Source organism: Erithacus rubecula (assembly GCF_903797595.1).
Source record: "Erithacus rubecula genome assembly, chromosome: 18".
Taxonomy (NCBI): domain Eukaryota; kingdom Metazoa; phylum Chordata; class Aves; order Passeriformes; family Muscicapidae; genus Erithacus; species Erithacus rubecula.
Genome location: NC_136670.1, coordinates 6987095 through 7008490, shown reverse-complemented (window position 1 = coordinate 7008490; position 21396 = coordinate 6987095). Strand labels below are relative to the sequence as shown.

At 57.5% G+C, this 21396-nt stretch overlaps 6 protein-coding genes across 7 annotated transcripts; 3 read left to right on the top strand and 3 right to left on the bottom strand.

The window, feature by feature from the left end:
• Nucleotides 1-377: 377 nt before the first annotated feature.
• Nucleotides 378-8153, bottom strand: LOC306809894 (uncharacterized protein; the record flags this gene model as incomplete). Its single annotated transcript, XM_079321800.1, has 2 exons — nucleotides 378-3904; nucleotides 7898-8153. The coding sequence occupies 2 exons, from the start codon at nucleotides 8151-8153 to the stop codon at nucleotides 3327-3329; spliced, it is 834 nt and encodes a 277-aa protein (XP_079177926.1). The 3' UTR covers nucleotides 378-3326.
• On the top strand, nucleotides 7906-12196 carry DNTTIP1 (deoxynucleotidyltransferase terminal interacting protein 1). 2 transcript variants are annotated; one of them, XM_079321597.1, is made up of 13 exons: nucleotides 7906-8057; nucleotides 8137-8207; nucleotides 8338-8434; nucleotides 8553-8651; nucleotides 9139-9207; nucleotides 9490-9546; nucleotides 9795-9856; nucleotides 10229-10274; nucleotides 10740-10798; nucleotides 10980-11040; nucleotides 11337-11408; nucleotides 11636-11691; nucleotides 12040-12190. In XM_079321597.1, exons 1-13 carry the CDS (start codon nucleotides 7980-7982, stop codon nucleotides 12176-12178), a joined length of 966 nt encoding a protein of 321 aa, XP_079177723.1. In that variant the 5' UTR covers nucleotides 7906-7979; the 3' UTR covers nucleotides 12179-12190. The 2 variants fall into 2 exon arrangements, with proteins under 2 accessions (XP_079177723.1, XP_079177722.1); XM_079321596.1 differs by having other exon boundaries at nucleotides 7908-8066; nucleotides 12040-12196.
• Nucleotides 12197-12340: 144 nt separating this feature from the next.
• On the top strand, nucleotides 12341-14172 carry UBE2C (ubiquitin conjugating enzyme E2 C). The gene is made up of 6 exons (XM_079321581.1): nucleotides 12341-12968; nucleotides 13051-13078; nucleotides 13218-13304; nucleotides 13456-13660; nucleotides 13779-13838; nucleotides 13981-14172. Exons 1-6 carry the CDS (start codon nucleotides 12868-12870, stop codon nucleotides 14037-14039), a joined length of 540 nt encoding a protein of 179 aa, XP_079177707.1. The 5' UTR covers nucleotides 12341-12867; the 3' UTR covers nucleotides 14040-14172.
• Nucleotides 14173-14325: 153 nt separating this feature from the next.
• Nucleotides 14326-15663, bottom strand: LOC306809766 (regulator of G-protein signaling 9-binding protein-like). The gene is made up of 2 exons (XM_079321580.1): nucleotides 14979-15663; nucleotides 14326-14885 (listed from the first exon to the last, which is right to left on the bottom strand). The coding sequence occupies exons 1-2, from the start codon at nucleotides 15169-15171 to the stop codon at nucleotides 14452-14454; spliced, it is 627 nt and encodes a 208-aa protein (XP_079177706.1). The 5' UTR covers nucleotides 15172-15663; the 3' UTR covers nucleotides 14326-14451.
• Nucleotides 15664-15805: 142 nt separating this feature from the next.
• Nucleotides 15806-17689, bottom strand: TNNC2 (troponin C2, fast skeletal type). Its single transcript, XM_079321582.1, has 6 exons — nucleotides 17554-17689; nucleotides 16781-16832; nucleotides 16540-16683; nucleotides 16340-16454; nucleotides 16128-16264; nucleotides 15806-16049 (listed from the first exon to the last, which is right to left on the bottom strand). Exons 1-6 carry the CDS (start codon nucleotides 17554-17556, stop codon nucleotides 16018-16020), a joined length of 483 nt encoding a protein of 160 aa, XP_079177708.1. The 5' UTR covers nucleotides 17557-17689; the 3' UTR covers nucleotides 15806-16017.
• Nucleotides 17690-18200: 511 nt separating this feature from the next.
• SNX21 (sorting nexin family member 21) lies at nucleotides 18201-21340 on the top strand. The gene is made up of 3 exons (XM_079321577.1): nucleotides 18201-19663; nucleotides 19798-19952; nucleotides 20257-21340. The coding sequence occupies exons 1-3, from the start codon at nucleotides 19393-19395 to the stop codon at nucleotides 20926-20928; spliced, it is 1098 nt and encodes a 365-aa protein (XP_079177703.1). The 5' UTR covers nucleotides 18201-19392; the 3' UTR covers nucleotides 20929-21340.
• Nucleotides 21341-21396: the final 56 nt, after the last annotated feature.

The following is a 21396-nucleotide window of genomic DNA, read 5'->3' as shown; positions in this document are numbered from 1 at the left end:
CTGCCCAAAACACCACTGTGCCCAGGATCAGCCCTGGTAGAGTGAGGCAGAGAAAGAGGCCCCTGCACCCACATACTGTGGGCTCTCCTCACATGTTTCTCATTTACCTTGTGGCATCAGTCAGCAAGTGTAATCACTGTCACCATCACACCATCATCATCATCTCATCACCAGTGTCAAAGAAATTTTTGACACCAGGCTCTCATCTCCATCAGATAGATTTATTGGCACAGATCCATCACAAAATCTGGTAGCTTGAGCTGCAGCCTCAGAAGGAGGACCCCAAACTAAGAAATCTCTGGGCACTTATACCCTTATAGTGTAAACTCCTCATGCCTCACATTACAGTCCAAATCAAGAGTTTTGTTAGGCTCTGGGTTCTTCTCACTCTTCATTGCCTCACTGTTTTGTTACCAAGTGGTTGCCATGTGGTCATTTTCACACCCTCTTGAGGCCAGTGTAGGTGAGAATTTCACTCAGTTCTGTGGTCCATGTTACAATATAGTTGTCACAGTTCCTACACAATGATCTATGGGCTGTCCACACCAGCTATTAATTTTTAAGTAACATTAAGTAACAGCTTAATCTATTCTAGTAATAATGTTCAGATTGTCAGCCCTGGGTTTCACTACTCTCTTTTACCTACACAACACACCCAATGTGGTTTAGATAAAGTTCAATTTGCACCTAACAGGTCCAGTTCCTGATATCAAATGAGCACTCAGCCACTTTCAAATAATAGAAAACTATCAGTTGTGATCACCACAGCCATCATCACTGTTGTCATTATCACCATCACTGTCGTCATCATCATTGTTATCATCTGCCTCCCTGTCACCATGGTCAGATCCAGGATTATTTCCCTTCTCAGGCTTTTCTGGCTTCCCCCCTGATCTCTGGCTTCTCCCACAGCTCAGGTTCTCTCCAGCTGCCAGCTTTCCTCCAGCCATTTGCCTTCTCCCATCCCTGGCTTTTCCCCTGGTACAGATCTCTCCCCTGATGCCAGTTTCCCACCAGTCTCCAACTTTGTTACAACCTCTAGCTTTTCCCTAGTCACAGTCTTCCCTCCCATTCTGGGGTTTCTTTCTTTTAACTGGGTTTCTTGTCAGGGGAATTACTATAAACATTCAGCAAATGTTTACACCCCAGTGGGAGTTTGTTAAAGGTAGATTGTCCCTTCTCAAGGAAAAGCCAATTTCTCTTTTCTCCTCTATTATGGAGACTACAAAGGACACATCTTTCATATCCAGTGCTGCCATCCATGGGTGTGTGGCTGCAGAAATCCCATCTGTGCTGCAGCAGAAGTTGGGTATTGTGGTACATTGTTGAATCAGGGAGTGCAGGTGCTGCACAGAGCACACACTGCAGCCTCCTGATTTCAGGGTTAGGGCTGGGATTTGAGCAGAAGGGCCATACCCTGCTGAGCAGCAGACACCACGCTTGGCCTTTCAGAACAGCAAAACCCAAATGTTTTCATTATGATCTCTAACTGCAAAGCAAGTGGCTGACATGCACTTCATGCCAATATGTGTTTCTTGCCCAGGGGCTATGAATTAACCTGGGTGGTTTGGCAGTTGGAACTTGTTCAGTTTACTTCCATAATTTTAACTCTTTGCTGACCAGGTTGAACACCCAACAGCTTTCTGTTGTGTTAAAATTGAATCTCGTGCTCCTGTGTCTGTTAAAAATTGAATTAATTTTTTATGAGGTCCAATAGCATCAGAACGTCTGGACCATTATTATGTCTGCATTAATAAGATTTCACTTGCCAGATTTCTGTCTGGCCTGGCTTACAGCCATAGTGCTCCTGCAAATCAGTCATCTAAATCAAATCAAATGGGGCCAGTTTGGAGTATAATTTCCCACTCTATTCCAAGGTCCACTGGTTTCTTCTGTTTCTATAATGAGTCTGGTTTCATATTCAGGGGGATTTGAAGGAAACAAAGAATCATCTTCTCCAGGTTGACTCTGGTCAGGGCTACCCCAAATGTTTCCAATTTCATTCTTCAGGAGGTAACAGCTAGTTTTCTAATCTATACAATGTCAGGGGACAGGGAGACCACATAAATAAAACTGCAATCTTTTCTTCTGACTTTTATTTTTTCCCTTTTCTTCCTGTAGCTTTTCTTCCTGTTTATGCAGCTTCTCAATTTTCAAAGACAACAATACAGCTTCTTTTAACCTTCTATTTCTCTCTCAGATCTTGTTTCTCTCTGCTATGGTTTTTCCTATCCTAACAGCTTCTATGCAAGTGTCTAATATCTTACAAAAAATTCCTTTGCTCTTTTCATATTTTATACAGTCCCTGACCACCTTTAGCTTTTTCTTCCACAGCTTTCCAATCATGCGAGTTTTCATCATGTAGAGAACAAATTTGAAAGAAAATCATTGAGCACATTGCTCTGGATCTTCCCTCAACCTTGGCATGTTAGTAGCCCACAACACTAAATCTCCTGTAATCCAAGGCAAATTGATATAAGTTAAAACAATTGTTAGCTGCTCATTAATAACAGCACTCACATAAATTGTCCAGATTGGATTGGGGCAGTTGTATATGAAGTAGCAGTGAGCACAGAAAGCAAAGCAACAGGAACAGGAACAGAGAGTGGAAAATCTTTTCCAGTGGGCACACAGGGAGGAGCAGGGTCTGGGCTAGAATTTACATCAGGGTATCATGTACCAACCCCACTCCTGAGATGCTGCTTTTCCCAAGCTCAGTTATCCCACACATATCAACAGTCCATCTGTCCTGTATATCAGACCAGTAATCCATGTTGAAGCCAAATCAAAACAATCTCTTTGAAATCCTCTGTGTGGGCCACATTTCTGCAGGTTTTTCCCCAGCACATAAAGCAATATATGGCCATTCCTCCTGGTGTAATATCACTGTGAGCTTTAGAGATAATTTAGTAGTGCAGCTATCTTCTCCCAGTCCTGCAGTACCTCAGCTAAGGGCATCTCCTTCTTTATGCCAGGTACATTGTTCATCTTTCCCAAAACCCACAAAATTAAAACTTTAAAAAGGCAGGACTTGAACCTCCTTTACAGATTTGACACTCAGTACTCAGTCCTTCCTTACTCCAGAGTTCCTGGGTGAAACCAGCCACTGCTGCAAATTTGGATATTTGGGTGCTTAGAAGAAAAAGGGCAAATGGCCAAGTGCCTTGTTTGAGTTGCCAAGCTGTTAAAGAAATTTTTGACACTAAGCTCTTATGTTCACTAGTTATATTTATTGGCACAGTTCAATCATGAAATCTGAGCTGGGTGCCACAAAAGAAGAAACCAAAAATCTCTGAAAATCCCAGGGCAATACAATCCTTTACAATCTAAAATCTCCACCCCCCATAATCAGCACCATTTTCACTGCTATTGGAGTGATCATATTCGTTGTCATGGAAGTCACCATCTTCACTGCTATTGGAACTGTCACTGTTGATGTCATCATCACCATAATTGCTATTGGAATTTTCATCACTGATGCCATCATCACCATCTTCATAGCCATCATCACCATCATCACTGCTATCATCACCATTGTCATTGTCCTTGCCATCAGAAAGGTCATTTATATCACCATCATCACCATCTTCATTGCTATTGGAATTGTCACCATCATCACCACCGTTGTCACCATGATCATGGTCACTGCCATCACAAAGCTGATTTTTATGGCCATCATCACCATCATAGTCATTGTTGCCATCATCACCAGTTTCAGTGCTACTGGTCTCACCAGTTTCACGGCTATTGGAGTCTCCCATTTCATGGCTATTGGAGCTGTTGTTGTCATTGTCACCATCATCATTGTCAGGCACCATGCTGGGCGCTTTCTCAGGTTCAAGGCTCAGGGCACTTCCCAGCTGCCCTGGTGGTGGCCACCCAGCTGGAGCTATTCCATGGAATTCTAGGAGAGCAGCAAGCAGCAGCATCAGCCCCAGCATGCTAGCCCATCCCAGCCCTCCCACCCACTGTTCCCACCCAGCAGCCCAGTTTACCACGATGCTGTGCTGTCTTCTCCTCTGTAGCTTTTCCTGGTGGGTTTTCAGGGCTCTGCCTGACCCCTGCTGTCCTCAAGACTGAGAGAACTCAGCCCAAGGCCATGCTGGTACCTCCCAGCTCATGGCAGTGTTGTGGTGGGGCTGGTACCTGAGGGGCCCTCCTGGGCACCTCTGCCCTGGGGCCAGCAGCCACAGGTGACCCCAGATGCACTGGGGAGTCAGGGAGAGATGGCACTGTGCCCCAGCTCACTGTGGCACTGCAGTGATCCCCACATCCCCCGGGCTCATCCCACCCCACTCCCACCAGAGCTTCCCTGGTCCTCACCAGGCAGCAACCTGGCAGCTGCCAGCACCTGCACAACACCTGTGATTATATGAAAATAAGGATAAAATATTCTTAAATATTCTTCCCACCCACTCCTACTTGCCTGCAATGGGTGCTGCCTGCAGCTGCACGCACAGGGCGAGGAGCCCCAGCAGGAGGATGCCTCGTGCCATGCTGATGAAGTCTGTGTCCAGGGCTGTGCAATTTAAAGGCAATTTAAAGTGCCTTGCAGGCAGCCCGGGTCCAGAAATGGGAGGAGGCAGCTCACAGGTGACTTCAGGAACCTCCCACATTTGCCTCTAATTCTGTTTACCGAAGAGCCACTCCAGCTCCACCCACAGCCAAGGCAGGAGCAGGATCCAGGCTTGGCTGCACTCCAAGGAGGACAGCACACGGACTGGAGGACGGAAGGGGAAACCAGGGCTGCACAGAGGCAGATTCTTCACTGCTGCTCTCAACAGGAATCGATGTTGAGATGAGCTCTATCAACAGCAGTGACCCCAGCTGGATCTGCTGCCGGCAGGAGCCTGTCCTGGCCCTGCCATCCCGGGTGGAACAGGAACAGGGCAAGAGCACCTGGCAGCAGCACCAGGAGCTCCCTACTTCCACATGCAAAATGCCCTTCATTCAAGGCTACTGTTTCACACATGAGATTCTTTGCAGATTTTTGCAGGTCAAATATTCAAGGCTTCATTTGAGCATCAATAGGATAGGACAACTTAAGGACTGGTCTGCCCAGGACACATCAGCACCAAGCACAATAGATTGGAGTTTCTGGATAACAGACTACATTTAAATTTACATCAGTGGAGTGAGTGAAATTAATTGATTTGAGATTGACATTATTACTACAACTGTAAGCTGGCACTTGACAGGGGCACTGGAAAAGCAAAGTCATGATCAAAGAGCTTTCCATCAAGATCACATCAAGCCAATGCAGGGACAGTGCAAGGGAAGGAGCACAGCTCTGCACAAATCTCTGCAAATCTTTGTGGGAAGAGGGCTTATGGCAAGAAAAATGCTTTAAGTACAGGTTTATCCTTCTCCTCCTGCTATGACTCAAGATGGATGCAATTCTTCCACGAGCCACCCATGTTCACCAGAGATCTGGTGCTCCACACCTCGCAGCTGCCTGGCGGAACCCGACGTTCCGGTGCTTATCGTGTGTTTCTGTGGCTGTTAATCACCCCTGAGCTGGACATCCCGGAGCAGGCAGTGCTGACCAGCCGGTGTCAGCAGTGCCCACTCCCTTCCACGCACTGGCAAACCATCTGGAACAACCTGAGGGATGGCAGGAAGGGCTCCTTCCAGCCGCAGAAGTGGCACGATGGAGAGCTCGGCACTGTGGCTGTCCCCATGCTTGCCTGGTGGTTCCTCCTTCTGGGAACAACACCATAGTTTTGGCACGTTTCTGTTTTAGCAGACCATATTCCTGGAAAATACTTAGGGAACTAATGGAGGAGAATGTCTGACAAGCAAATTGATCTGATTAAATAAATGCCTGAGGATACTGAGAATCAGAGGGACTTGTCCAAAGTCTCCCTGAGAATCAAACAGGAACGTGGATAATCTCAGCTGTGAACCAGTATTCATGTTTGGTAGACATGCACCTACTACAGAGATCCATGGCCTGGAGGAGACCCAAATAAGGCATCACATCAGTTAAATTTAGGTGATCCCTGACAGATGTTGTTCTGACACACTCTTGAAAAACATCCCTCTCCCTGCAAAAGCATCAACTCATCATTGAGAATTTGTTCCAGGATTTAAGTCTTCTTGTTAATTGGAAAATTTTCCAAAGATCTGATCTCAGTCTCTCTTGATTCCAAAAAACACAAGGAACAATTTGTCCATCAAGGTGGGTACAGACTGCAAGTCAGTCTCACAGATTAACAGCATCACTCTCCTCACCTTTCCCTGGGGGTTTCTACAGCCATAGTTGTTCTTCCTCTCCTCTGGGCAATGTCCAGTTTTTGTTGCTGACAACTTGGACCAACCAAAATAAGCGCACAAGCAGCCCAGTGCTGGTGATAATAAAGTTATATTGATGTTGTGGTGACATGCACTCATCCCTTTAACACAAATGAAACAAGACAGAGTATTTGGCAAAGCTGGTGGGAAGCAGATCCCATGTTTCCCACAGCATGGCTCAGGAATGTCCCACTGGCTCATAGGACAGGGACAGTACTTGGAGATGGCTGCTGGAGCACAGCCCTGCTCTGCACAGAGACCCACCCTGCACTCTGGCAAATCCCCTTTGCTTGGTTTCTCCCATTGAATCATCCTGGAATGAGGAAGAATGTTACCAGCAAAATAGTAAATGGATTATCAATGCAAATTGTTATCCAACTGATTCAACAGAAAAGCTTCTATTTGATGGCATGGGGTGAGATTAGAAAAGTTGTTTTGACTATTCTGCACACATTAGACAAGGAAATGCTGTTACGGGATGTTTGCTCAGAGAAGCAATGAGATTCCAGGAAGAGGATTATACGACAAAACATAGAGATCATGGAAATGTATACGAGGAACACACAGATCATGGAAAGACCAGCATTCCCACTCCAGCTGCAGGTACTCGGGTCTCAGGGTCAGAGGCCACCCGCGACAGGTCCGCCTCTGGGTGGGACAGGGTGAGTTTATTACTTTGGGGCTCGGGGTGCTCTGCCTCGCCCTCCGGCACTGCTCAACCCGGCGGGCTGCGGCCAGCGCTGCGGCGGCAGCTCCAGGCGGGCACGGTGTGAGCGCGGGGCTCCCGAGCAAACACAGGGTGTCCCCCGGGGCTCCCGAGCACACACCGGGTGTCCCCCAGGGCTCCCGAGCAAACACAGGGTGTCCCCCGGGGCTCCCCGAGCACACACAGGGTATTCCCCCGGGGCTCCCGAGCACACACCGGGTATTCCCCCGGGGCTCCCGAGCACACACCGGGTGTTCCCCCGGGATTCCCCGAGCACACACCGAGTGTTACCCCGGGATTCCTCGAGCACACACCGGGTGTTCCCCCGGGATTCCTCGAGCACACACCGGGTGTTCCCCCGGGGCTCCCGAGCACACACCGGTTGTCCCTCGGGATTCCTCGAGCACACACCGGGTGTTCCCCCGGGGCTCCCCGAGCACACACCGGGTGTTCCCCCGGGGCTCCCCGAGCACACACCGGGTGTTCCCCGGGATTCCCCGAGCACACACCGAGTGTTACCCCGGGATTCCTCGAGCACACACCGGGTGTTCCCCCGGGGCTCCCGAGCACACACCGGTTGTCCCTCGGGATTCCTCGAGCACACACCGGGTGTTCCCCCGGGGCTCCCGAGCACACACCGGGTGTTCCCCAGGATTCCCCGAGCACACACCGGGTGTCCCCCCAGGATTCCCAGGGCACAAACCGGGTGTCCCCCGGGATTCCCCGAGCACACACCGGGTGTTCCTCAGCGCTCCCCGAGCACACAGAGGGTGTCCCCCGGGATTTCCCGAGCACACACCGGGTGTTCTCTCAGCGCTCCCCGAGCACACAGCGGGTGCCCCCAGCCCTCCTTGCCCGCTCCCGCCGCGGGCGCGGCCCGGCCCCGCTGCCCGGTACCGTCACTTCCGTCGGGGCCCGATGATGCAGCCGCGGGATCCCCGCTCATCCGGCGCCTCGCACCGCGGCCGGGAGCGGGGCCATGGGCGCCGCCCGCGATGCGGAGCAGCAGCCGGGGCCGCCGGGCGAGGAGGGCCCGGGTGAGGCCGAGGAGCAGCTGGTGAGCACGGTGAGGAGGGGGCCGGGCCGGGCGGGCTGCGGGCGGCGGCGGGGCCGCGGCTGACGCGTGTGTCCCGCAGAGCCCCTGGAACATCATGATCAAGCACCGGCAGGTGCAGCGGCGCGGGCGGCGCTCCCAGATGACCACCAGGTACGGCGGGACCGGGATGGGCGGGCAGGGCACGTGGTGGGAGGAATAGCGGGAGCGGGATGGGCACCGGGTCGGGTTAGAGCGGGCCGGGCAGGGGCTCCGCGCCCCCTCCTGACCCCTCCACCCGCAGCTTCACGGACCCCAGCGTGTCCATGGACCTGCTGCGCGCTGTGCTGCAGCCCAGCATCAACGAGGAGATCCAGGGCATCTTCAACAAGTACATGAAGGTGGGCAGCAGCAGGGGCCTGGGGACAGCTCGGCTGCCACCGAGGCCATCGTGCCTCTCTGTGGGAGCTGAGCCCACACTGTGCAGGCTGTCACCCTCTCCTGCCTTTGCCTCTCCAGTTTTTTCAGACAGCAGCAATCAACGTGCGTGATAACGTTGGGGAGGAGGTGGACCCAGAGCAGCTCATCCAGGAGATCTGTAGGAGCTGCCTGGAGCAGGTGGGTGCTGGTGAGGTGTTTCTTGGGTGCCCAGCCAAGCAAAGCAGCCTGGTTAGAATGTGTCCCTCTTAACAGCTTTGCTGTCACCATGAGGGGACATCCTCATCCTTTGCTGTGTTGGGATTCATTCTCACTGGGAAGAAGGCAGTAGTCAGGGCTGGGCAGCTCATGCTGCTCCTTCTCACTGCTGCTGGAGGAGCATTGCACACTGCTGGAGTCCCACAGAAACTGGCCCCCAGCACCTGTCAAAGGGTCCTGGCAGGGTAGGGTGGGATTTTTTCCTTTCACATCTTGCTTATCTGCCAGTTCACCAGAGTATCGTGCTCAGACTGTGCTTTTGCATCTGGCTGTCTGTGGAAGCATGGGCTGGTAGCACTCCAAAAGAAAAGCTGTTGCAGGGATTTTAGGTAGATATTTAGAGGTGGGGGTTGCTTATGGGGTCCTCTCTCAGCCCAGAATCCATGGAACCTTCTTTGTCTTCCTGCAGGCCAAACTGTTGTTCTCCGATGGCAAAAAGGTGGTTCCCAGGTTGCCTCATGAGCAGGCAGTGCCAAAGGTAATTGCTGTGATTGTACACAGAGGTTTAAATGACCTGTGAGAGCTGGGAGAAGAAAAGTTGGGATCACTTTGTTCTCTGGCTCTTCTTAGTTGCCTGTGCAGTAGTGCAGAGACAGAGTGGGGGATGTTTGGCTTGAAGGGAATACAGGGCAAGGAGAACCCCAGGTGCAGGTGCTGCTTGTTGCAGTTCAGTGCTGTTCACGGAGGTAGGCTGAGGTCAGTGTTCACCTGGCTAGATAGGGAGAAGACCCTCCTCATCCCACTGCCCTTCCTCTTGCAGCGTGCCCGACAGATGGATGAGGAGCTAAGCCGTCGAGGGAGCCCCGTTCCAAAAAAGGTAGGATGGTTTTCCCCACACAAGATTTTATGCATTGGGAAGCCTGGACAACCTTCATGGCCATTCCCACAGTGTGAGTGCATGGAGGTGCACAGGCAGCTTTTTTGAGGCAGTGGAGGTGCTCACTCTAGTGCCAGGCAGTGTTTTCACCTGTGACAAAAGAAGCAGCTTCACTGGGAGAGGGAGGATTGCTGAGAGGGTTCCCTCAGCCAGCACAGCTGAGTCACAGAAGGATTTCTTCCATGCAGAGGAAGGGGCGGCCCCCAGGACAGAGCCTGTCAAATGACCGTGGAGTCTCAGGCATGGCAGCGTGAGTACAAACCCTGAGCTGGAGCCCCTGTTTTGGAGGGCAGGGGGAATGAGGCTGCCTGTGGGGAGCACAGAAACCCCACAGACTCCTCTCCTTTAGAGAGGTGATGGGAGTTCTTCTGGCTATGGGCAGAAGAGGTTTTAAGCAGGCCCAAAGGGGTGAAAAGGTCCAGATCCAGAGTGAGTGGTGAGACACAGGGGCTGGTGGAATCTGGGCTGCCAGGAGACGAGAATGTGCAGCAGAGCTGAGGGTCCGAAGCTGGGCTGTGGGGGAATGGAGGTTGTGAAAAAGGGTGGATGTGGAATGGCTTGGGCTGAGTCTCTGCAGCTGGTGGTGACTAAGCTGATCCCACTGTATTTTCCTTCCCCTCAGGTGGAAGCTCAAAGTCTCTGAGTCTGTGAAAAGGGATGGACCGAAGGTATTAGCTGTCCGACACTGCTGGGCTCCCTCTCTCCTCCCCTTGGCTCCCACTAGCAGAGCCCTGCAGCTGCAGGAGCACAGGACAGTGTGGGCTGTGCTCTGCCCTGATGGGGCCCTGGGCAGGGGTGGAGCAAGAAGAGGAAGCGAAGTGCCCGGAGGCCTTTGCTGGTCTCCCCAGGCACCATAGTCTGTAGCCCTGCGGTGTGGTGCCGCTGAGGGAGACCTGAGGAGACCAGGAGTAGACAGGAGAATCCCACAAGTGTTTCCCACAAGGGAAACTCTTAGATCAGCCCAGATGGAATGTAACATCCCTCCCCTGTGGAAGGCTGGAGGTCTTTGGCCAGCTCACACCCTCCCAGTCTGGACGCAGCTCCAAGATTCCCTGTCAGAGAGCCGAGGCTTGTGGAGCATGGCCAGCAGCAACTTCATTTCTAATGTTGCCCCTTTTCCAATTGCTCTGTAGTGGGATCCATCCCGACTGACTGAAACCACAACCTTTGTGCTGGGATCTCGAGCAAACAAGTAAGGAATGGCCCTGTTGCTGGAGGGTGGTGTCCCCAGGCAGGAGCCCGTGACACTCCTCCCGTCACTTCGCTTCTCTGCCTCAAAAGCAGTAGGAAGGGCTTGGGGAGGAGAGGGGTGTCCCTGTGCCACTGCAGCTGCCCTCCCTACAGCCCTAACATCCCTCATCTTCCTATTGCAGAGCTCTCGGGATGGGAGGAACAAGAGGGCGACTCTACATCAAGCATCCCCATCTCTTTAAGGTCAGGTGCCACAGCCTGATGGTTTCCCATGGGAATTGGGAGTGTGTGTTTCAGCTCCCCTGTTTACCTCCTCCCCCATGCCCTTGTTTGTTATCTTAGAGCACGTTCCCAAGGTCTGGCTGGCACACAGAACACAGCCAATGGTGTTGCGTGCCTGCCAAGGCGGCGGGTTTGCCAGAGCCAGGGCTGAGGCTGGAGCAGGGCAGGCGGAGCAGGGGGCAGAGTCCCGCAGGAAGGGGATTTTAGGGGCGGGTCTGTCGCCCGTTCTCAGCTCGGTCCTCGCTGCTTTGTTGCAGTACGCGGCCGACCCGCAGGATAAGCACTGGCTGACAGAGCAGCAGCACATGAGGGCCATCGGGGGCAAGATGGTGAGTACGGCCGGGCACAGGGCTGCTGCAGGGCCAGGCGGTGGTGGCAGGAGGGTAGGCAGGGTGTGGGGACACAGCGCTGCCAAGGTCCATCCACTGTCACAGGACTGGGGCGTGGGCCAGGAGGCACCGCTGGCTCCCACGGGGACAGCGGTGGCTGGGCAGTGTGGCCCTGCCCTGGCTGCCCCTCGCAGGCACCCTGAGCTGTCCCCTGCCTTGTGCCACAGGCCTACCTCCTCATTGAAGAGGACATTCGGGATTTGGCCGCCAGTGAGGATTACAGGTGAGAACCAAAGCACACACTCTGAAGGTGCTGCTGTGCCTAGGGCTGCTTCCCTGGGGGCCCCACCGTGTCCCCCCTCACTGCTGCATTGCAGGGGCATCCTGTGCTGGAGGGACACTATCCATGACAATTAGGGGATTGGTTATGGATGGGGTTTGGTACCCAGGGGGCCATGTTGGGCAGCTAAGGTTTGGACTTGGTGTTGGTTGGGGATTCACGGTAGGTTTGCTCTCAGTGCTGATTGAGATCCCAGATGGGTTTGGTACTGATGGGTGCCAGGGGACATGGTGGGTTTGGGGCCAGCAATGGGCACTGGAGTCCCTCCATCTCGGCCTCCTTCCTTCCCAGAGACTCTGTTGATCTGCGGCTTGAAGAGCTGAAACCCTTCATCCCACCAGCCTGGATGACCGAGAAGATGCAGAAGCACATGGAGACGCTTCGCCGCGGGGGGGACGTGCCGCCCCCCGAGGAGCCCCCCGAGCCCTGACGCCCCAATAAAGCCGCTCGCTGCTCCTGGGCCCGTCTGTTTCTGGCCATTTAAGGGCGTCGGGACCCGCGGTTCCGCCCCCGCGGGGCGCTGACCAATCACAGCGCGGTGCGTCAGCGGCCGGCGGGCAATCAGCAGCCGCTAGCCGTTACCGTGGGAGCTGCATCCTCGGCGGGCGGTGATTGGCCAGCTCGAACGGGGCTGCGCGCTGATTGGTGGAGGGGTCGCACGCGGAAATATTCAAACGGGGCGCGGAGCAGGCGGGGGCGCGCGGGACGAGCGTACAGGAGAGTGTCCGGGATCGGGGCTGCGACCGAGCCGCTCCTGCACCGGAGAACGGGTCGGGACTGAGCCGCTCTTGGACCGAAGAAAGGCTCGGAACCGAGCCTCTCCTGAACCGGAGAGCGTCTGGAGTAGGGGTTGGGATCGGGCCACCGCCGACGCACGGGAGAGCCCTAAGCACCGCAGTTCGGCACTAGGGAGCCCCGCTAGAGGAGCCCCGACCAGCGCTCGGCACCGGCAGAGCCGCAGAGGGGCCCTAGTGCTGCCCCGAGCGGGACTGCGGAGGGAGGGAAGGAACAGCGCGGCCCGGTGCGGCGCCGCCCGGGAGCGGGAGCCGCGTCCAGCCGCTGACCCGCCGGCAGTGGCGGCCGGAGGCTGGTGTGCCTGTCCGTGACCCGGGAGCCGCTATGGCCTCACAGAACGCCGACCCCGCCGCCGTGTCCAGCGCAGCCGCCCGCAAAGCGGCTGAGGCCGGGGCCACGGCGGCCCGAGGAGCGGTGGGGAAGAGGTGAGCGGGGCCGGGGCCGGGGCCGGGGCTCAGGGCGGGGGTGCCCCGGTGAGCCGGCCGGTAACGTGCGCTTTCTCCGCAGGCTGCAGCAAGAACTGATGGCGCTGATGGTAAGTGGGGCCCCGCAGCCGAGTCCGGGTTTGGGGATCCTGGGACCAAGCCGGAGGCTGGGTGTCCCAGAGACACTTGGGGCTGAACTGGGGTGGGGGGGGGGGTATCCTGGACCGCCCTGACGCGCTGCCCCCGCAGATGTCCGGTGACAAAGGCATTTCTGCCTTCCCCGAGTCCGACAACCTCTTCAAGTGGATCGGGACCATTGACGGCGCCGCCGGGACGGTGAGAGACAAGATCCCGGGCTGGGGAGGGCCCTGACCCTGCCCCACCTTCCTCCCTTTAGCTGAGGGTGTCCTAGCCCTCCTCTGCCCTTTCCCGGACCTCTGGGGCTACGGACCCCCTGACTCCTGTCCCCCTCGACTCCCACCCCCAGGCCTACGAGGAGCTGCGGTACAAGCTGTCGCTGGAGTTCCCCAGCGGGTACCCCTACACAGCACCCACCGTGCGCTTCCTGACCCCCTGCTACCACCCCAACGTCGACACCCAGGGCAACATCTGCCTTGACATCCTCAAGGAAAAGTGGTCAGCGCTGTATGATGTCCGCACCATCCTGCTCTCCATACAGAGCCTGCTGGCAGGTGGGTTTTGTGGATAAACTGCTGGGGGAGGGCGTGGTGGTGGCGTTCTCCAACCCAGATGAGAGTTCAAGGGTTTCCAGGTAATTCCCCAACCAGCTAACCCAGCCCGTGTTTCCAGAGCCGAATATCGACAGCCCTCTGAACACACATGCAGCCGAGCTCTGGAAGAACCAAGTTGGTGAGTACCTGAAGCCAGAACCCTCCTGCCCCCTCCCCAGTGGGATGGGCAGCAGCACAGTCCCCATTGCCTGTCTGGCCCCCCAGCTGCCCTGACTGCTGCCTCATGACCCTTGGCATCATGTTCCTCCCTCTCTCCTCAGCCTACAAGAAATATGTGCGGGAGACGTACAACAAGCAGACCAAGAGCCAGGAGACCTGACCATCACCACTGCCCCCCAATATACCCACTCCCTCCCGGCCGTCCCCCGCGTTCTGTATCATAGGCTGTTTTTAAATTAATGTTGCAGTCCGAGCCACGGTTAATGTATAAATAAATGCATGTTTATAACTTCTGCAGGGGGTTCTGTAGCAACTCTGGCATGCTCTCAGTATCCAGAGGCTCCTCTGTAAGTGTGGGCAGGGAGGGTGGAAGGGACACTTACCCCTGTGGGGTAACAGGAGCTCTATCAATATTTGGGGGCCTAGAGTGGACCCATTCCCTCTGCAGGGTGGGAGCAGCCCACTCTATCACCTGCAAAGGCAAGGATTGAGGACTGTAGGGTAAATAGGGCCTCTGTCCCCTGCTCTGTGACCGGGGTGCCACCACTGCTGCTATCTCCTGCCTCCCTAGCTCACAGCACCCCACAGCAGTGCCCAGCACAGGGGCCTCCCCGGGCCGCTCTCTCTGTAGTGCCGCTTGTCTCTGATGGCTGTGTGGTCTCTGTGGCTTCCACTGTCCATGGTGGAATGTTGGCTCCGCTCTCCATCTCTGCCAGTGTGGCCTTCACCTGCTCGATCTCCTCCTCCAAGCATTGGGGGGTCGGGGGCTGTGTGGGCCCCCCTCCTCGCCGGCTGGGCAGTCCCCAGCCCCTCAGCCCAGTGTGTAGTGGGGTAACATCACCCCCTTGCATGGAGAAGAGCTGGCAGAGATGCTGGGCTCTGCACAGGTCCTGCAGGAAGAGCTCCAGGGCGGAGAGGAAGAGCACCCACAGCCGCTCCAGCTCCTGCCGCTCCAGCGGGCTCGCCGGGCTCTGCCGCAGCCCCGCCAGCAGCACCTGCCGCAGCCCTGCGGGACAGGCATGCTGAGCCCCTCCTTGGCCCCAGTGTGGCTGCAGAGGTTCCCCGTGGCTGCTGCCCGGTGCAGCAGCTCCCTCCTTACCCATGCTGAGCTCACGGGCCTCTGCGCTCCTCCTGCGGCGCTCCTCACGCAGCCGCGGGCTGTCAGCGCTCCCCCCGAGCTGCAGCACCAGCTGCCGGTGTCCGGCCGTGGCCTTGCAGAGGGCAGCCTGGGCTGCGGCACACGCTCCCACTGCCCCCCGCCCACGGCACACATCCCTTCTGTCCGGTGCCATTACACCCCGTGAAAACGGTGGGGTCAGGATGTCCTCGGTGGTCGCTGGCTCTCCGGGGGGCTTGGCTGCTCTGTGCCACAGTGCTGTGCTGTGGTATGTGACCAGCTCTGAGCTGTGTCGTTCCAGTGATCCCACCCACCTTGGCTGGGGACTGTACCCTGCCTCATCCCCCCGCTGTGCTCCACCCCAGCTGGTCTCCAGGGAGCTGGCACAGCCTCTTCAGAGAGACACAGAGACATGTGTCACCTTTCCCCTGTAGGGAGGGGGCTGCTCCTGCTCTTCCACCTTATAGCCAGGTCCTCTGGGTAGGAGATGTGGGTCCCAGTGTGGGGCAGGCAGTGGTAGCTCTCTCCAGAATCCCTGTGGTCCCACAGCCCTGCCCTGGAACAGGACCCTTGGGGCCAGGGCCATGCTCCCTCACTCTCCAGCATGTGAACGAGCTGCTCTGCACGGAAACTCTGAGCTCAGCGCTGGCGCCCGCCCAAGAGTCCGTGGGAACCACAACTCTGGGCTGCCCTTGCAGCACTGCCCTGTGGTGTGAGCCCGCCTACGTTCCCTCCCTGGGGAGCTGAGCAGGGATACTCTGCCACAGCCCCCTCCCCGTGCATCCCCAGTGAAATCCCGCACCAAGGTAAAGCCTTTCCTCTTTAATTGAGGCTCGAATCAAAGCCACAGGTGACAGATGGGAGGAAAAGCTCAGCCGCCGGTGGTGAGATGAGACCGGGACCCTGGCACAGAGCCAAGTCTCAGCCAGTGCTGAGGGCCAGATGCTGTGGAGCTGCTGCTCCCTGGACAGCAGGGGAGCAGGGCTGGGTGCAACAGCTGGCCCGAGGAATGTCTGGTCCCTTACTGCACACCCTCCATCATCTTCAGGAACTCTGCAAGAAAGCAGCAGTCTCAGACCATGGCCCTGCCTGGGAGCACAACATGGGTGCTTGGCTGAGGCCATTGCTTACCATCAAAGTCAATGCGACCATCATTGTTCTTGTCTGAGTCCTTCATCATGTCCTCTATGTCCTCGTCAGTGACAGGCTCTCCGGTGGCTCTCAGGATCTCACCCAGCTCCTCAATGTCAATGAACCCATCCGCATTCCTGCAGAAGCGTGAGGAAGGGATGGGACCTCGCTTGCTCCCACAGACAAGAAGGGCCACTTTGTCCCCAACTCACCGGTCAAAGATGCGGAAGCAGTTGGCCAGTTCCTCCTCAGACTTGCCTTTGGCATCCTCTTTCATCTGGCGCACCATCATGACCAGGAACTCCTCAAAGTCGATGGTGCCGCTGCCTGCGGGAGAAATCCAAGCATGGGTCAGGCTGCTTGCCCAGGGTCCAGTACCCAGCCCTGCCACCAACCACCAAGGGCTGCTCACCATCCTCGTCCACCTCCTCAATGATGGCATCCAACTCCTCTTTGGTGGGGTTCTGGCCCAGCATTCTCATCACCGTCCCCAGCTCCTTGGTGCTGATGTCTCCACCGCCATCAGCATCAAACATGTCAAAGGCGGCTTTGAACTCTGTGGAGAGACAGGTCAGGTCTCTGTGCAGTGGGGCAGAGCCAGGTATTGCACCATGGCCATGTCTGGCCCCTGTCCCTGCTGTCCCCACACTCACCCGCAATCATCTCCTCGCTGAGGAAGGCACGGGCTTCTGCCTGCTGGTCCGTCTGCAAGGCAAGGGAGAGGGGTCACCCTGCCTCCCATGTCAGAGCAGAGACCCCTCATACAGCATGGCCTAACAGTGCCTGGCTGTGGAAAGAGCCTCTGCCATGCTGCAGGACAATTCTGTGCTGGCATGAGCCATAGACACCAGCAACCCTAACAGTTCCAATGCCTTCCAGGCATCCATGAACATGGTGGGCTACAGGCAGCTGCCTGCCCGAGTCCCCCACTGTCTGGGGGACTCCATTGTGCAGGGGTCACGGTCCCTGTGTACAGCCTTGGCATTCTGAGCATGCAGTGCTATTTTTGGGATCTCCTCAGCTCCCCTTGTAGGGATTGCTGGGGCTATAACCGTGGCACCTGTCAACCCAGATCGAGTTTCTCCTGGAGGCGAAGGCCGGCCATGAAGCCAGCAGCATGACCCAGCACTCGACTTTCAGCCACCCCCTGCCACCACTGCCTCTGTACAGCCCTGAGTTTCAAACGGGTGAGATGGTGTCCTTGGGCACTTGCACCCCCTCAGCAGCCACAGGGTCACCCTCAGATCTGGCCTGTGGGCAGCCTGCACCATCCCAACGCTTCCCTGCCCTCACTGCCAGGGTCAGCCCAGCACTGGGGATCATAACCCTACTGCCCTTGGCAGAAGCACATCCACAGCCCAGATCCCCCTGCTGTCTCCTGCCCAGTCAGGGCTTATCCTGGCACACAGCACACAGAATCACTTACCATCTTGGGAGTTTATGGTGCTTCCCACCCCCAGAGAATCACCAGCTCCTGCAGCAGGACCTCTCAGAAGCTTTGTGGTGCCCCTGGCACCCCAATTTGTAGTGTCTCCTCTGTGGGACGTGTCTCCAGCTACTGCTCCCTGGCCCCCTCAGCCTATCAGAGTTCCAGCAGCACCCAGCCCCTCTCACTGGCAACTGATGCCTTTACCTAATTTAGCCAAAGCTTTATTGGCCAAGGGCTGGGATTAACGTGGGGATAAGGCTGGGATGGAAATTCAAGCCCTTCAGGAGGGGGACCGAAGCTGCGGCAGCAGCGCAGCTCTGCCCACCCCTAACACCCCCATCCAAGGCAACTCAGCTCTGAGTGGGTTAAAAATAGCCCTGGAGCCGTCAGAATCACCTGGGTAAGGGGGACAGGGTCCCCCCTGCACAAGGGGCATGGACTATCACACATTGGCCCTGAAAACACAGCCCTTCTTGGGCCAAGCTCCCAATATCAAGTTGGTTTTCCCCAGTGTAGTGTCCCCCCCTGCGCCCCCATTTTCTGCTCCAGGGGTCCCAGGCAGAGCAGTGCTGTAGCCCCCCCCACCCCAGATAAGGAAGGGGTCCCCAGTGGGGCCTGGGGCATGAAGTCCTTGGCGAGATTTGGAGCATGAGCCCCATGATTTGGGGTCCCAAGTGCTGTTGGCACCTGGTTCCGGAAATGGCTCCATTTTTTCGTGCTTCTGAGGAGTGGGAATTATGCCCGGTGCCTCCTCGAAGGCTCAGTCCTCACACTCGCAGCCCGTGCCAGCCGCTGCTGCCAGGACCGGCTGGGTCTGGTGGCTCTTGGGACGCACTAGCCAAGTAGCCCATGTCTTGTGGTACTCGGAGCCTCAGGTCTGCAGTGGGGTCAGGGTAACAGATCCCTGTTCCACAAGATCCCATTGCCAGGGCCATCAGGGGTTTCCTGGCTCCTGGTTTGGCCAGGTTTCACCAGGTGGGAACTGCAAACAAGTCCAGCCCCTAGTGCATCCCACCCTGCCCAGGGTAGCTCTGGGGTCCCATCTGAGCCCGGGTGGGGTGCACAGCACTGGAACAGGGTGAAATGAACAAGCAATGGACAGAGCGATGGCAGCAGCTGGGCTGATTCCTCGATATTTATAGACATTCCCAAGGAAGTGGTGAGGAGAGAGCAGGCGGGAACTAAAGAAGGCCGGGCAAGTGCTAGAGGTGCAGCCTGGCCATGGGGCGCATGGCGAGGCCGACTAAGGCCAGGGTGGCAGGATGCCAAGGTGACCCAGGGGACATCCCAGTGGGACTGGGAGCCTGAGTCTGGGATACCAGGATACAGGGGTGTTGGGGAACCTGGCTGTCAAGGCACAGCAGTGCCAGGGTATTGGAGTATCAACACCCCGGGGCACCACGCCGCCGAGCACCGGAGTGTTGAGCTCCTGTGGCCCCAGGGCAAATACCCGGAGCTCGGCCCGAGCAGGACATCCCGGAGAAGGGACAGAGGAGCCGAGAGCGGGAAGGGCGGGGTCGGTTCCTAGGCAGGGACTGCGGGCAGCGCCAGACCGAGCTCTGACCCTGATCCCAGAGTCCCGGGCGGCGCCGCAGGCGCTGATCCCGATCCCGGCCGTGCCGGGCGGTGCCGGCTCCGCCGCCCCGATCCGGGTTCCCGGCGGAGGCGGAGCCGCGCAGGGAGGATCCCGGGACGAGCCGTGGCGGAGCGGCCATCGCTTGGCACCACCCGGCTCGGCCCGGCCCGGGGCAGCACCGGGAGGGTGTCCCGGGGCCGGGCTGTCCCCGGCGGGGCCGTGCCGCAGTGCGCAGCCCCCGGCCCGGACCCCCGGCAGCGATGGCCGCCCGCATTCTGCACCGGCTGCGGCACGCGCTGGCGGGCGAGGGCGGCCGGGAGGAGCCGGCGGGCGGCGGCGGCGGCGAGGCCGAGGACTGCCCGGAGAGCTCGGAGCTGGAGGACGACACCGAGGGGCTGTCGACGCGCCTCAGCGGCACCCTAAGCTTCACCAGCCACGAGGACGACGAGGAGGAGGAAGGAGACGGAGCTAGCGAGGAGCTGGAGGAGCCGCCGCAGGCACCGGGAGCGGCAGCAGGCACGGAGGACGGAGGCAGGTGCTGGGGCGGCGAGCTGGGGGGACTGGGGTGACTCCAGGGACAATGATGCGGTGGTGGCGTCCGGCAGCCCGACAGATGTCAGAGCCCTGTCCCCACGGAGGGCACTGACACCCCTCTCCCGGCACAGAGTGGGTCTCTGCGGCTGAGCGTCCCGGCGGCAGCCTGCTGACCCGGCAGCTGCAGGAGCTGTGGCGGAGGTCGCGGGGCAGCCTGGCACCGCAGCGGCTGCTCTTCGAGGTGACCAGCGCCAGCGTGGTCAGCGAGCGCTCTTCCAAGTACGTGGTGAGTGAGCCCGGCGCGGCTGGGCGGGCACGGGTGGGTGGGTAGGAGTCCTGCTCTCCCCGGGGAAGGGATCCCACGGGGCTGGTGCTTATTTTTTTCTCTTTCCCCGTGCTGCTTGGATGGTGTTGGCGGCTCAGATGAGCCTCAGGTAAGTATTGCTGATGGGTGCTGTGCCTGCAGCAGCCCAGTTCCACTCCCTTCTGTGTGGGCAAACTCCCTAAGCCCCTTTGTGGCTGCACACCCCACTGTACCGGTGCCAGGAGCAACGTGCCTACAGCAGTGCCTGATACCTGCCCCCCTTCAGCTCTACACCATCTACCTGATCCGCTCTGGCCAGTTTGACAAGGCCCCTGCCACCATCGCCCGGCGCTACTCAGATTTTGAGCAGCTGAACCGCCGCCTGCGCTGCCGCTTCAGCTGCGACATGGCCAGCGTTGCCTTCCCCAGGAAGAGACTGCGCCGGAACTTCACTGCTGAGACCATTGCCAAGCGGAGCCGAGCCTTCGAACAGTTCCTGTCCCATCTGCACTCCATTGATGAGATCCGCCGCTCTCCTGAGTTCCTCGAGTTCTTCTTCCTGCCGGACCTGCAGGCCGCGCAGCGCCTGACCTGCACGGGCATGTACCGCGAGGCCCTGGCCACCTGGGCCAATGCCCACCGGCTGCAGGACCGCCTGGGGGTCTGCAACTCCGGCCGCTTCCTGCTGACGCTGGCCGGGCTGGCCGTGTGCCACCAGGAGCTGGACCAGCTCAGTGAGGCCCATGGCTGCTGTGAGCAGGCGCTGCAGCTGCTGGAGGCCCAGGGCAGCCACCCGCTCCTGGGACCCTTCCTGCAGGCCCACGTCCACCTGGCCTGGAAGGTGGGCAAGGACAAGCGGCGCTCGGAGGCCCGGCTGCAGGACCTGCGGGAAGCTGGGCTGCCCCTGCAGCAGCAGCCTTCCCTGAAGGAATGCCTGATCAAGGAGCCTCTGGAATGAGCTGCCTGTGCCCACATGGGTGGGAGGGCAAGGGCTGTGGGGGGCTCATGCCTGTGGCAACTGGGAACAGTGAGAGCAGCTGTGGGTAGCAATGGGGCAGGAGAGCAGTGCTGCAGTCCCACGGCACCACAGCCCATGCCTGGAGCTGCCTCCTGAATGCACTTTCTCTCTGGTTAGTCTGTCTTGCAGGGCTGGGGACTTCTAGGGGTCCACCACCCACACTGGTGCTTTGAGAAGCTGCTCCCCCTCTGCAGGGGATCCTGGAGTGGCTGAGCCTTTAGCTGGGACGTACTGGCACCTTGCAAGGGAACGGGAAAGCTTCTGGCAGGGTCCAGGGCTCTTGCTGGGAACTTCCCATGAAACTTACACAATAGAAAGGACTTTATTAAATAAAGTATTGGCAGGAAGAAGAGCAAGACGCCTGCTGCTGTGTCTGTTCAGCCCCACTACCCCAGGGCACCATCAGTG